This window comes from Muntiacus reevesi, chromosome 20, assembly GCF_963930625.1.
Source record: "Muntiacus reevesi chromosome 20, mMunRee1.1, whole genome shotgun sequence".
Classification (NCBI taxonomy): domain Eukaryota; kingdom Metazoa; phylum Chordata; class Mammalia; order Artiodactyla; family Cervidae; genus Muntiacus; species Muntiacus reevesi.
Genome location: NC_089268.1, coordinates 26,511,573 through 26,525,202, shown reverse-complemented (window position 1 = coordinate 26,525,202; position 13,630 = coordinate 26,511,573). Strand labels below are relative to the sequence as shown.

Here is a 13,630-nt window from a genome sequence, read left to right as displayed (position 1 = left end):
ATTCAGAGAACGTAAAAGACAGACTGATCCCTGGATTAGGAAGATCCCCTGGAGAAGGAAATGGCAACCCACTTCAGTTTTCTTGCCTGGAAAGTTCCATGAACAGTGGAGCCTGGCAGGCTACCGTCCATGGGGTCTTAGAAAACTGGACACGACTGAGGATGCACGCAAGAACAGCAACTATCTGGAACGCAGCCCTTTTGTAAAGTAGAGATTATGTGTTTTGATAACTTGAGGGAGTGAATGAATGAAAATGATTCACTTTAGAGGCTAGGTTTTTTATTTTTTTATTTTTTTTTTGAGGCTAGGTTTTTTAAAAGTAGCAATTTTCTTTAGACTCTTAAACAGCCATTCCCTTTATCTCTTAAAACCATCTCTTTGTTATTATAGACTGAATGTTTGTATGTCTCCCTTCCACCCCCGCCCTCCCTTCCATGGTTCATATGTTGAAACCCTAGCTCTCAGTCTGATGGTCTTTGGAGGTGAGGCCTTTGGGAAGGTTTCAATGAACCTTGACCTTGGTCTTGCCAGCCCCTCAAACTGTGAGAATTAAAAGGTCTGTTGTTTAAATCACCTGTCTATAGTATTTTTGTTATAGCAGTCTGAGCTGATCAAGACACACTCCCTTCCCTTCTTCAACCTGAGGGCATATATTAAATTGTTCATGTATATGAAGATCATCATTGGAGAAAGCCATAATACATTTACATGTCACTGCTTCTGTAGTCCTATTAATTTTCTTCAAGCGCATTTATTTGGTTCTTTCTAGGAACATGTGATAATCTTCCCAGATCAAAGTAGGATATCATGTGTTCTTTTATATCTGTCCTTCCCCCCCCCCCCCCCCCAGTTAAATGTCTTGTCTTGGAACATTTGTGTTTTTAAATGAGCTAAGAATGTTGAATCCCAGCTGGACAATAGCTTGATTTCTGATCAAAGGACCACATTGCCTATCTCTGCCATTTCTATTTACTGTGATTCCTTAAACACATTTGATGCCCACGAAAGGCCTGTTGCTAAATAGTAATGTGTGCCATTTTACCGCCTAAATTCTTTTCTTGAAATTTCCTGATTGAGCTCTCCTGGAAAGATGTCTTGCAAGTTCTATACGTAAGTATGTTTTTCTCCTCCTTAACTGTGTCCTTCATTTTCACTTTCAGACCTGTTAGTGCCTCTCTTTCCATGTTCTGGCTGTAGGTGGGCACCTAATTGACTTCATGCTAATTCAGTCACTGGCTTCTGAATCTTCATTTTGTTACAGCACAATGGCTTTTATGACAGCTTGGAGTTGAATGCTGTTACTTGGGGAGAATTGAAATGAAGGGAAAATCTTGTTCTCAGCCAGTTGGAATATTCAGTTACACTCATGTGACTTGCTGAAATACTTGGAGTTCCACTAAAATGGAATCACCTTAGGGCCTCATTCTCTGTATTTCACCTTTAATGGTCGTCAAGGGGGTTTTAAACACAGTGGCACAGTCGTTGAAAGTAGCACTTGGTGAAAAGGAGAAAAGCTTTGCTCAGAAGAGATCTAATCTTGCTGGAGAATTTCCAGAGAGGGTTACAAAAGTACCCACAGCCCTTGCTGGCCAGTGTCTCTGCTCTAGGCAGCTGTGGGCGTTGAAGCCTCCTTCCCATCCAGGGGCACCAGGGCCCCCTGCAGAACACGATTTGCCACCTACACTGCACACACCCAGGGAACTGGAATCCCAGAATGGTAGAACTCCTCCACTTTATAAAAGTGCTTCTTCACCTCTTTGTGTTTTTCACTGGATTGACAAGAAAATGGCCCCAAAGACAGAAGAAAGCAGTTTTTATTTTTCATGATGGAGTAAGCTTTTCTTTATATTTTTTATCAAAAAACATCTGGAATGTGACAGCTCAAAACTATTGCTACCTAAAGTTTTCTATGTTCTATGTAGGAGAATAGAAAATGGCACAGAAATAACGGAGGACATGAAGTTCTTATTTAAAACCAGAGAAGCATAATAGATTTACAGATGTATCCCAGTTATCTGTGCCTGCTCATCCATGGTTCTGTTAGATGGGATGGGGCGTTCAGAATTCTGACACTGGAACCCTTCAGGATCACAGAATGTCCCCGAATTATCAAAGCTTTGATTTTATTCGGGAAGATTTTATTTGGTATGCTTAATGATTTTCTTACTCTCTGAAAACAAGCCTGTGTGAGAGGTATGGTCCCTTGAAGTTAGTCAAAACATTAGACTGGGGACTTCCCTGGCAGTCCAGTAGTTAAGACTCCATGCTTCCACTGCAGGGGGCATAGGTTCAATCCCTGGTCAGGGAACGAAGATCCCATATGCCTAGAGGCACTGCCAAAAAAAATTAAAACATTAAACTGCTCAGAGTACTCCCATCACCTGAGTAGTCTGGGTAAATCATATTGGAAAGCTAAATTAGACAGATATGAAAATTAAAATAGTGGGAACTCCAACATTTAGGTGAAAGATTAAGTTTTCATGAATGAGGTCACAGTTCACACTGTTCCCTTCTGGCAGGAACTCTTAGGATGCCAGAAAGTCACAACTCTGTGTCAGTAGGAGGTGCGAGGGAGGTGTTTAAATTTTTTAAAACGTTGGTTGCTTACTGTTGTTTATTGGGGTTTTTTTTTTTTCCTCACTTTTGTGGATCTTTTTTTAAAAATGTAATTTGTTATGTTGAGGTAATTTCAGGTTGATAAGCAGTTATAAGAAATAACACACAGATCCTAGATCCCAAGTACCCAATTTCTCCTCCCTGGTAACATGATGCAGAACTGTAGTTTGGTACCACAACCTGTTGCTGACATCCTTAGAGAAAAGTAGAATGTTTCCATCTGCCCATGTTGCACTTTTATAGCCACATCCCCTTCTTTCCTGCCTTCACTCCATCTCTAACCCCTGACAACCACTTATCTCTTTTCCATCTCTGTAATTTTGTCGTTTCAAAATGTTGTATAAGGGGGTTGGCTTTTTTCCACTCACATTAACTTTCTGGGAATTCATCTGGGTTGTTACATGTATCAGAAATGTGTTCTTTTTGTTGCTGAGAAGTATTCAGTGATGTGGATGTACCCAGGGTTTGTTAATTACCTTTTGAGGACCACCTTGGGTGTTTCTGATTTGGTGCTGTTACAGATAAAACTGCTCTGAGCATTCATGTACAGGCTTTTGTGGGAGCGTCAGGCTTTTCTCTGGGATAAATGCTCAGGAGCTTCATTTTAATAACAACATACTGTTTAATTGTGTGCCTGTCCCATAATTTAGCAAATTTCTTTTAGATGGATATTTAAAGCCCCCCCCCCCCCATTTTTCTGCTGCTGATATCACTGATGACAATCATATGAGTAAATCCTAATGCACTTCTGCTGTTATTTTACTAGTATAAGGATTTCTACAAGTGAGCTTGAGAATGCAGAATTTTAAGGCTTTTTTAAAAAGTATCTCTGGTTTTTTTCATGTTTATTTTTAATTTTAAGTGCATCTAATTCCAGAGCATTTTCATTACCTCAAAAACCCCAATATGGGCAATTATTTCCCATCCTCCCCTCCCCAGCCCCTGGCAACCACTAATGTACTTTGTGTCTGTATGGATTTGCCTATTCTGGACATTGCCTACAAAATGGAATCGTATAATATGTGACCTTTTGTGTCCGACTTGTGTAATTTAGCATAATGTTTTCAAGGTTCATCTGTGCTGCAGCATGTATCAATACTTCGTTCCTTTTTATGGCTGAAAAACGTACAGTACTGCCTTTTATTTATTCATCAGTTGGTGGAAATTGGGGTTTCACCTTTTGGGGGAGGCTATGATAAATATCACTGCTGTGAATATTTGTGTGCAGGGTTTTATGTGGACATCTGTCTTCATTTCTTCTGCGCTTATACCCAGGAATAGAATTACTGGGTCATATGGTAGCTCTGTGTTTCACTTTTTTAGGACCTACCAAGCTATTTTCCACAGCAGATGTACGATTTGACAGTCCCAAACGATGTATGAGTGTTCCAGTTTCTCCATGTCCTCACCAACAATTGTGTTCATGATTACAGCATTCTGGTGGATATTATGTGAATCTTCTTAAAGGTGAAAGAAAGGGCCAGAGCTATTGGGATGGTACTACCTTGCTGATAGGTGGGCCCCTGGCCTCTCACATAGGGAGATCCCTTGGGCATTGCTAATACAGGACTTCCCAGTGGTGTCAGCAGGCTCTCTGGGCTGTGTAGAGAAAGAGGAGACTGGCCCTGCCTACACCTCATGCCAGAGCACCTGCCTTGGTTGCATATCTGCAAGGGCCCAGGAGGCTGAATGGGGCGAGCGGTTGCCTACTCATCCTCTGTAGACCCAATTGCAAAACTCAGGCTGAAAATTTTCCTTTCTGGCTTTTATCATAACAACAATTGTTTGACTTTTTTGTGGGGGAAAAAGTCTTTCTTGGATCCTGTGAGATTATAGGCTAGAAAGGCTTGTGGTTTTCATTTTCATTGGTGACATTTCAAAATTCATTGCAGATCACAAGCTGTCAAAATGATAGCTTTTAAAAAGCACTTTAAAAAAATCAGCTGTGTGGTGGTTTGCAGAGAGACAAGATTCATACAGAGAAGAGTAACCAACTCTTATCCTAAGTGCCTTTTTTCCCCCCTCATATCAAGTCCCAGGAAACCAAGTTCCAATAAACCAGGACACTTGGCCACTTTAAGTCATATAAACCTGCAAATAACTAAATGGATCTGTTTGTTGTTTGGCCAGGTTACTCAAAGTCTCTGAACTTTAATTTCCTCATGTAGAAAATGGGGATAAGTCTCCACTGAGTCTTTGAAAATCTGGGTGTGTAATAGATAATAAATGTTAGATCCCTTGTCTGTCAAGCTTCAGACTAGCAATGAAAGTTTTATACTCTTTTCATAACCAGATTCTCTGCTTTAGAGTATACAAGCCTTTTCACTTCCTTCCCTAGTTAAATCAAGGTGTGTGTGTGAGTGTGTTTTAGGGCCGTGTTTCTAATCAATGCCTCGGTCGAGTGTGGTAACCAGAAGGAAAATCAGCAAGGGAAAGGGGAGTTGGCTTTGAAACACCCCCTGTAACCCCCACTGACCTGTTCGTTTACTCTATTGCTAAGTAACAGGTTACTGCAGAATGCAGCAGCTTAAAACAGCAGACATTTATTATCCCACGCAGTCTCTGAGGGTCAGGAGGCCCAGAGAGGCTGAACTGGCTGGTTCTGGCTCAGGCTCTGTGATGAGTTGGCTGTGGGGCCGCAGTCACCGGCAGGCCCAGTCCAGAGGGTCCGCTTCCTTACTCACGGGGCGGTCATTGGCAGAGGCCTCGGTTTCTTTGTGCATGCCCCCCACCCCGAGTAGAATGGCTCACGACAGGGCAGCTGGCATCCCCTGGGGCAGCTAGTCATCTTAGACACACACTGACCACGATGCCAGTCACAGTGGCTCTTATAACCTCATCCCAGAAGTGACACCCCATCCCTTTTGCTGTGTTCTGCTGGTCACGCCCACGGCCCTGGTCCAGTGCAGGGGAGGATCGCTGGGGACCAGCTTAGGGGCTGCCTTCCGCAGATGCCAAATTCACGTGAAGACATCTCAATCCTCTAATCCAGGAAATGAAACCGATCGGAAATGTCTCAGTATAGGACTGACAGTAACAGAGCCTGAGCCTGCCACTTGGCCAGGAGTCTTCCCATTGTCCACCTTGCGTCCTTCCAGGCAGGACGTCTAGTTGGCTGTGGGCAGGTATGTGCCATGAATTCTGGCATTGGCAGCCACTCGGTGACACCTTTGTATTACCCAGATCAGTGTGACCAGGCACGTGGTTACTGAATCCGTCCTGTGCCAAGAACAACTGCTGGGGGTTACAGGGAGCAAGGCAGATGCTCCCTGGCTGAGCTTTGCAGACCTGGCCGCCATTGACACCTGTCAGCCTGGGAAGTGCTGGTTACGAGCTTCCCTGGAGGCTCAGTGGTAAAGAATCTGCCTGCCAGTGTAGGAGAGTTGGGTTCAATCCCTGGGTCAGGACGATCCCCTGGAGAAGGAAATGACAACCCACTCCAGTATTCTTGCCTGGGAAATCCCATGGACAAAGGAGCCTGATGGGCTACAGTCCATGGGGTCGCAGAGAGTCGGATATGACTTAGCAACTGAACAACAGCAACAACCAGCTACTACTGGGAAGTATTCTTTATAACAGCATTCCAGAGTGGACACGGATTTTACACTACTTAATACCTGCTGGCTATATGGTATATATGCTATGTGATACTATGTTTTAAAAATATAACTGATCTCTATCTTAATGGGCTTAGAGATGACCTCCCCACCCCATCCCCTGCTCCTGCTGGTAGAGCTAGAACAAACAGGGAGTTGTAACTTAATTTGTAAGAATCAAAAACATTTTGTCCTTGACTACTGTCCTAGTCTAGACTGTCATTGTGATACGTAATATGGATACTGTCTGCTGCAGATTTCATTAGTGTCCAAAAGCCCAGTTTATATACACAGAAGTGGTTCCCAGAGAAGGCTACTCATCAAAATTACCTAAGGAAATTTAAAAAAAAAAAAAAAATTTCTCAGTCCTTTGACTGCTAAATCATTTTCTAGAAGTGGGTCCCTGAAAATTTTGTTTTTTAAAGCTTCTGGGTGATTCTGAGATGTGGGTTTGTTCATTCATGTTTTCAGCCAGGAATTAGCAGTTTGTCAGGCATAACTCCAGGCTCTGAAGATACAAACGAGAAGGCCAGAGGTTCTGCCCTTGAAGAGCTTGGAGTTTAATGGGGATTGTGAACAAATGAGCACATAATTACAGCGTGACTGACAGTCACAGCACTTTAAACGTAAGCCTGTAATTTTAATTTCACTGATTAAGATAGTGAAAGTAATGATGGGTATTTGAAAATGAGGCCAAGGTGAATTGCCACCATTTTCCTACTGACTTCCCAAATAGGTCCTATATCTTAGTTGCTCAGTTGTGTCCCAACTCTTTGCAACCCCATGGACTAGCCCTCTAGGCTCCTCTCTCCATGGAATTCTCCAGGCAAGAATAGTAGAGTGGGTTGCTATTCCCTTCTCCAGGGGATCTTCCCAGCCTAGGGATCAAACCCAGGTCTCTTGCATTGGCAGGCAGATTCTTTATCGTCTGAGCCACCAGAAATTTCTAGGGTCTCTTATCCAAGCATCATGGGTGAATACACTGCTTACCACTTTGTTTCAGGAGGACAGAGGGATGTCCATCTCTGCCGTTTTCCTAGCAAGCATACACTGCTTGGCACACAGTAGGTGCTTGTTAAATATTTGTTAACTTAGTGAGTCAGCTGCCTTTCCAGTGACTGGTGGTGTGAAGGGCAGTCGTTGTCTGCATCGCTGCGAGCACAGAAATCAAACCAGTCACCGGACGACCTGATCCCGACACTTGACCTTTTGCCTTGTCTCCCCGCAGCCTTGTGCGGATTGACGAGTTTCTGTTTTCTAAGCTCTTCGGGGGAGCAGAGCTATCCATCCATCCACAGCAGCCCAGTCTGCAGCCACAGGCAAGGGGCTTTCTGTGTCTAGATTTGCTTTGTCTTCTTCGAAATGACAGTGTGCTTCAACCCAAGCCAGATGTCACCTGTCTTATTCTCCTGATTTCAAATGAAAATTAAGTCATCCAAGAGTAATTTTCTACAGTGAACCCTTCTCCAGATGCTTGTGGGGTAAGTGGGTTGGTGTGTGGGGTCTTTAGTAGGAGAAGAACTTTGATGATATGTTGTATTCTTTAGCTGTGAACAAGAATACCCCAGAAGCTACCAGAGGCCAAAGGGAAGTCATTTGACATCTAACCTGGGCCTTGGAAAGAGCTTAAACAGAAGGGGGAGGAAGGACCACAGATGATTCATTTAAGAACAGAGCCACTGGGTGCTCCTCCACCGCTTTAAAAGAATGGAATGTCCTAAAAAAAATAATAAAATAAAAAAAAAATGGAATGTCCTTCTCTGGCAGTGGTTAGAATGGTGCTTTTCAGTTAACTGGTGGCCAGTCAAGGAGCTGGAGACAATGGAGGGGGCTTCCCTTTTAACCTAATTTTTTTTAATTTAAAAAAAAGTTTTTATATTTATTTACTTATGTGACTTAGATGGGTCTTAGTTGCCGCAGTCAGGATTTTTCCTTGCAGGCTTCTCTAGCTGCCCCGTGGCATGTGGGATTTTAGTTCCCTGACCAGGAATCAAACCCGTGGCCCTGGCATTGGAAGGCAGATTCTTAACCACTGGACCACCGGGGAAGTCCCTAACCTGTCTGATTTTTGTGTAAGGGAATACTTGAGTGTGGCAGCACTTAGTTTCCCCTCGATCGTCTATTTCACCAGAACGAGGGCCTCAGCCTTCAACCACGGTGCTGACCTGCAGCCGGAATTGGCGGTGCCCCAGCTTTGCAGCGACTAGTCTGAAGCCCAGACAGAGCCGTGTCCTTTCTGACGTGTACAGTCAGAGAAAACGACTCCATCAGAGCATTAACAGGAGTTGGGCATGCCCTTAGAACAAGGGTAAGAAAGTATGAGAAGCCTGTGGAGGAAGGAGAAAAAGCATAGATTCCGGAGTTGTCAGAGTGAGGAGGCCACTGTTGATGTGGCAGACAATTTCTTCCAAGCCAAGATGTAATCTGGAGTTAACATCTATTTAAGTGCTGGCTTTGTGAAGGGATTCTGTCATCAACTTGCTTGCCTATCTGGAAGTACTTCGATGTTTTTCCCCCGAGGGTCTTTAGGATAGTTTTATATTTGAACATTTCTGAGCAGGTGTGGTTAGCTTCCTCCTCTCACTCCTAAGCTGATTTTCTCCAGCTGAGAAAAACCTTTGGAAATTCAAGAAACGGTGTTGTAACTACCAAATTAAAGCACCATTTAATGTTCTGTGGTGTTGGCGGCGACCTGAACAGCATTCCCCTGCCTGCTTGACAGGAGTGGGCTGTCTGTCTGTCCACTCATCCCCCATTAAGGGGGTGATCAGAGAACAGAAAGTGGAGGGAGACTTCTCCTGACCCCTGGGAGCTGGAAGCTTGGCTTAGCTGACTCATTTTTAGCCCGGCCGTGAGATTCTAAATGAGTAAACAAATAGAACAGGGCATGATGAGGAAGTTAACAGTAGTTAAGTGTTTGCTATAAACACACTTTTAAACCGGGAGCAGTGTGACTTGACTGATTTTTACAGGAAAGGGGGCTTTCAAAGCAGACTGGCTGCTCCCTGCTACCTCTGCCTTGGCAGCAAGAGAAACCAAGCCTTGACCCTGAAAATAAATCTTCACTGCTAAGCTTTAGTGTCAGCAAGAAGTCTAGCTGTGGGTTTAAGAAAATTAACCTCCTTTACTATAGTAATTTTTAAAAAATCTTGGTAACTTTTAAAGCAGATTTGCCTTAAGATCCTGGTACTTTTCATGTGCTCAGCAGCTTTCTCGCTTTCTCCTGCTCCAGGTATAAATGGCCAAGATGATTAGCATTTACATTCTAACTGAAACTCATAACTTCCATCTCGAGAACTGTGATGGAAGCAGCTCTCTTTAACCCAGCCACCTTCCCTTGTGACCACCCGCTCCGCCTGTTTGCTTGCAGTTTGTTGTCCCTCTCCAGGGCCAAGTGGGAAGGGAGAGGCAGGACTGGTTTGCTGGGAAACTTGTTGTAATATCTTATTTCAAGCCTTCAGCAAATTGTGTGATTCTAGATCATAGTGAAAAAAGAATGCTTGTTCAGCCTCATGCAGGTGACTCACCTGGCACGTCTCCTGGGCAGAGCTGACTCCTGGACAAATGGATTGTCCACAGGAGCCCAGTTCTCTTTAGGGGGTTCGGGTTTTGGCCTTTTGTACTCTGCTGTCTATTCCAGGTTTTTTAATATTCTGAGCTCTGGCAGTTTCGACACATCTCTTGAAGTTAGGCCCTTATTAAGGCTAACCTCAATCCTGAAATACTTAGCAGGTGTTCCAGAAACTTGCCCGGGGTCAAAGAACTAATCCTTGATTTAGGTGAGGGTGCACTAAACTCTCACATCCTCTTTTTAATACAGAGTAATTCCTAGCCCTAGTTAGTAATTTCTTTTCTTAGTGAGACACATACAGTGAGACACAATTGTAATACAGCCACGTGGTTACCAGAAACACTAGAATTTGATAGTGGGGGGTGATGTTCAACAGAGAGTGTCTTTTGGAAAATGTGCCTAAGAGGGATTCTTCAAAATCTGTTATAATGTACCCACCTCTGTTTCAACCCTTAGCGTGTTTTCCTTGTCCTCGTTTTGTGTGTGTGGCCCTTGACCTGATGAAGAACTCGGGGATACTGGTGAAGATACTCGGTGTTAGATTTTTTTTTTCTTTAATGGATCCGACCCCTCCCCATCATGACCTGTGGTTCTGGAAGCCCCCATAGGTTGGGTGGGTGCCAGAGACTCCTGGTTAAAGAGGGTGGGGAGGTGATGCTTGGCCCGGCGTCAGCATGGCCAACCTCCTGGAAGGGCTGGCATCCCCTTTTCCCGTCTCAGTGTGGGGAACCAGTCACATCAAAGAATGGCTTATTCTTTGCTGAGCTCGGGACCAGAGCTCCTCTCGCGTGGCCCAGTGCCTGGGCTTGGTCCCTGCCAGTACGATTGTCCAGAGCAGCTGGGTGCCTGCGTGGCCGAGCTCGCCCCGGGCCGCCAGTAGGATGACTCTGGTGGTGAAGTGACGTTCCCGGCCCACGGGTGGCTGAGAAGATGGGAATCTGCCGTGGGTAGGCGGGCCACAGACCCGGCCACGCACTTGGACATTGTGCAAAGTGGGTCATGCCGTTCCCGTGATCCCCGATCACCAGGCAGAGTGTCAAGGGTTTGGCAGGGCCCCGCGCCTCTCCTGTTCTTTTAGAAAAGTACAAAAGAGTACAGCTCAGCCCACAGGCCGCTCAGCAAGTGCCCAGTTCACCAGCGGGGCGGGCCACCCGGCGGGAGGAGTTCACTCGCTGGGACCTTTTGTCCTGCTCTGCAGTGGCTGGGCAGCTGGGGAGCTAGCTGCAGGGGGATGTGGGGACAGGCTATGAGCACAGCTAAGGTGCCGCCTCTCCGGCCAGCCTCTGGCCACGTGCTGCCCACGCCTTGGGGTTGATTTCTGTGAACCCCGGTGGGCGGGGAGGGGGGGACAGATGTCTCCCGGCCACTGCCCCCAGCCAGCCCTTGAACTGGAGTGCCCTTTCTCTTTGCTCTGTGGTTACCTTCTGCAAGTGGCAACTTCATTTTCCAAAGGAAATTTTTGCTCCACAATCCCATCCCCTTTACTGTGCTTTATTTTTTCACGCAAGCATTTACTTTACGTATTTTACACGTGTGTGTTCCTGCCCCAGCCTGGAATTTTTGCCCCCAAGGGGCAATTATTATTTCCCACATGTGGCAGGTAGGAACATGGGAGGGACTTTCTGTGGTGTCTCAGCAGTAAAGAATCCTCCTGCCAGTGCAGGAGATGCAAACTCAGTCTTTGGATCAGGAAGATCCCCTGGAGGAGGAAATGGCAACCCACTCCAGTATTCTTGCCTGGAGAATTCCATGGACAGAGGAGCCTGGAGGGCAACAGTCTGTGGGGTTGCAAGAGAGTCAGACACAACTGAGCGGCTCAACAGCAACAGCAGCAGCTAGGAGGTTAAATAACTCCTGTGGTCCCAGGTCATGTTACCGGTAAGTGGAGAAAATGGGTTTCAAACCCAAGTTGTCTGATAAAGAGCCCACATGGAACCGCTTAACGCCCTGCCAGCCTGTCGTGCTTATCTATCTGGTTGTGTAACTGCTGAGGGGCAAAGGTGGCATGTCTAATTGTTGGCATTTCGGTGTGTGGGGAGCTGGTGGCTTCTTGGCTGAAAGGAGTCCGTGACCTCCTGAGTCAACCCCCAGGGAAGGACAGATGCTGGGACAGAACCCAAGTAGCTGTGGCTCTCAAGATGTCATTGATGGCTGTGCCCATGCCTCTCCCAGCCAGGCTGGGTTGACTCAGCTGTTGTAACTACTAGAATCCATTAGGTAATTCCACACTAGTTAATCCATGAAATTAGACAAAGGATAAGACGTAGGCTTCAGCGTGGCCAGCCAAGGGAGAGACATTGCATTAAACTGCTAGTTGATGAAACCTATTTTGCCTTTGCCCTTGGAAGGAAAAATACTTGTGGTTATTTCTGCAATAGTAATGACCAAGACAGTTAAACATGTGCCTCCTGACTTTCATATAGAACATATAGTAAATAAATGGCACAGATGAAAAGATGCTTTGCTAACTTGTAAATGTAAATCTCAAATGGGGGATAAGTAGGGAGTTATAAAATCTTTGAAGATGAAAAAAAAAAAAAAAAAAATCTTTGAAGATGGAGGTAGGTCTCTAACCACTGTTACGAGACAATCTCCAAGATGTCGTAATACTTGCAGTACTCAGTGTACGCATTTTTTCAACTTTTTTCTTTTTGAACTTAACTCCGTAAGAATGTAGTTTACATCATACCCATAAATAAAGGTACAGTAACACTGAAGATTCATGGCAGTATTTATTCATTCTCCCTAAGGAGAGAGCACTTGGATTATTATGATCAGTTTGTTATTTTTAATGCAAAGTTGACTTGATCATGTATCAATTTTAATGGGTTGCAACCAACAATTACAGAAGCTCTGATTCAGCCTGTGTCATCTTTTGTGCGTAGAGGAGAGAAACCTCCAGAAGTATACCTAAGAAATGGTACCAGTAAGCTCCTTCTAACAGTGGGTCTGAGGGATTGTGTTGGACCAGAATGATGAGATTTTCCTACTGCCTCTTTTCATTTTAAATGTTTGCATTTTTTGCTGTGGACAGGAAGTATGTTAGGACAGTAATTAATAAAAACACCCGGCAGAGGAACCGTTTTCTCCCCATGATAGTCCTGTTTGCCCTGATGGACTTTCCCCCTTCTGCCCACTTTCTATCCGGTTCTGTCCTCCCGTCTGAGACTTCAGCTTCACAGAGAGAATTTTTATGGAGCTGAGAAAAGAAGCACAGAAAACTGGCGCTTCACTTATTTATAAAGTGAATTCACAGGATTGTGTCTTTCCTTTTGCTTTTCAAATGAGAACTTAGCACTTTGTGAGTTTTGTGAGTTTAAAAAAGAAGTTGTTTGAGCATGCGGAACTTAACCTTGTCCACAGTGTCTTCTCTGAAAAGAATTTTTTCATGTTTTATGGGGGAGAAAAAAAAAAAAACTACAGAAAGCATTTTGAGTAGAGATTAATCAATGTCTCTTTTTCTTAATAGGTTTTAAAATGGAGCACTTCGATGCTTCGCTTAGCACCTATTTCCGGGCATGGCTCGGCCCTCGAGGTAAGGTGGTTTTGAGTCTTGCTCTCCCATCCTTCCTCCCACTCCTTGTTATAGGTAACTTGTGAATATTGCATGAAGACAGTCTAGAAACCATGCGCATTTTCCAGTGATTAAATACCAGGGGCTTGGAGTCCTGAGGTCGTGAACAGGTGCAATGTCCCCTGACAGCTGGGGCAGAGACACAGGTGCTGGGACCCTCTGCTGACTTCAGTGGAGGTTGGATTATGTTGCAAGCTTACAGCCTGAGCATGCCACAGATTTCACCACTGTTGGTGGCACAGGTTGCTCAGTTCTTGTGAGTCTCCAGCTGAA

The 13,630-nt window shown here is 44.8% G+C and overlaps 1 protein-coding gene across 1 annotated transcript in view; it reads left to right on the top strand.

Moving 5' to 3' along the window:
• The window catches only part of ELOVL5 (ELOVL fatty acid elongase 5), a 67,379-nt gene that overhangs the window by 27,165 nt on the left and 26,584 nt on the right, over positions 1–13,630 (top strand). The window contains exon 2 of the mRNA XM_065912715.1: positions 13,253–13,318. Within this exon, the coding sequence (XP_065768787.1) occupies positions 13,261–13,318 (58 nt within the window). The 5' untranslated portion in view covers positions 13,253–13,260. The remainder of the gene's footprint in view (positions 1–13,252; positions 13,319–13,630) is intronic.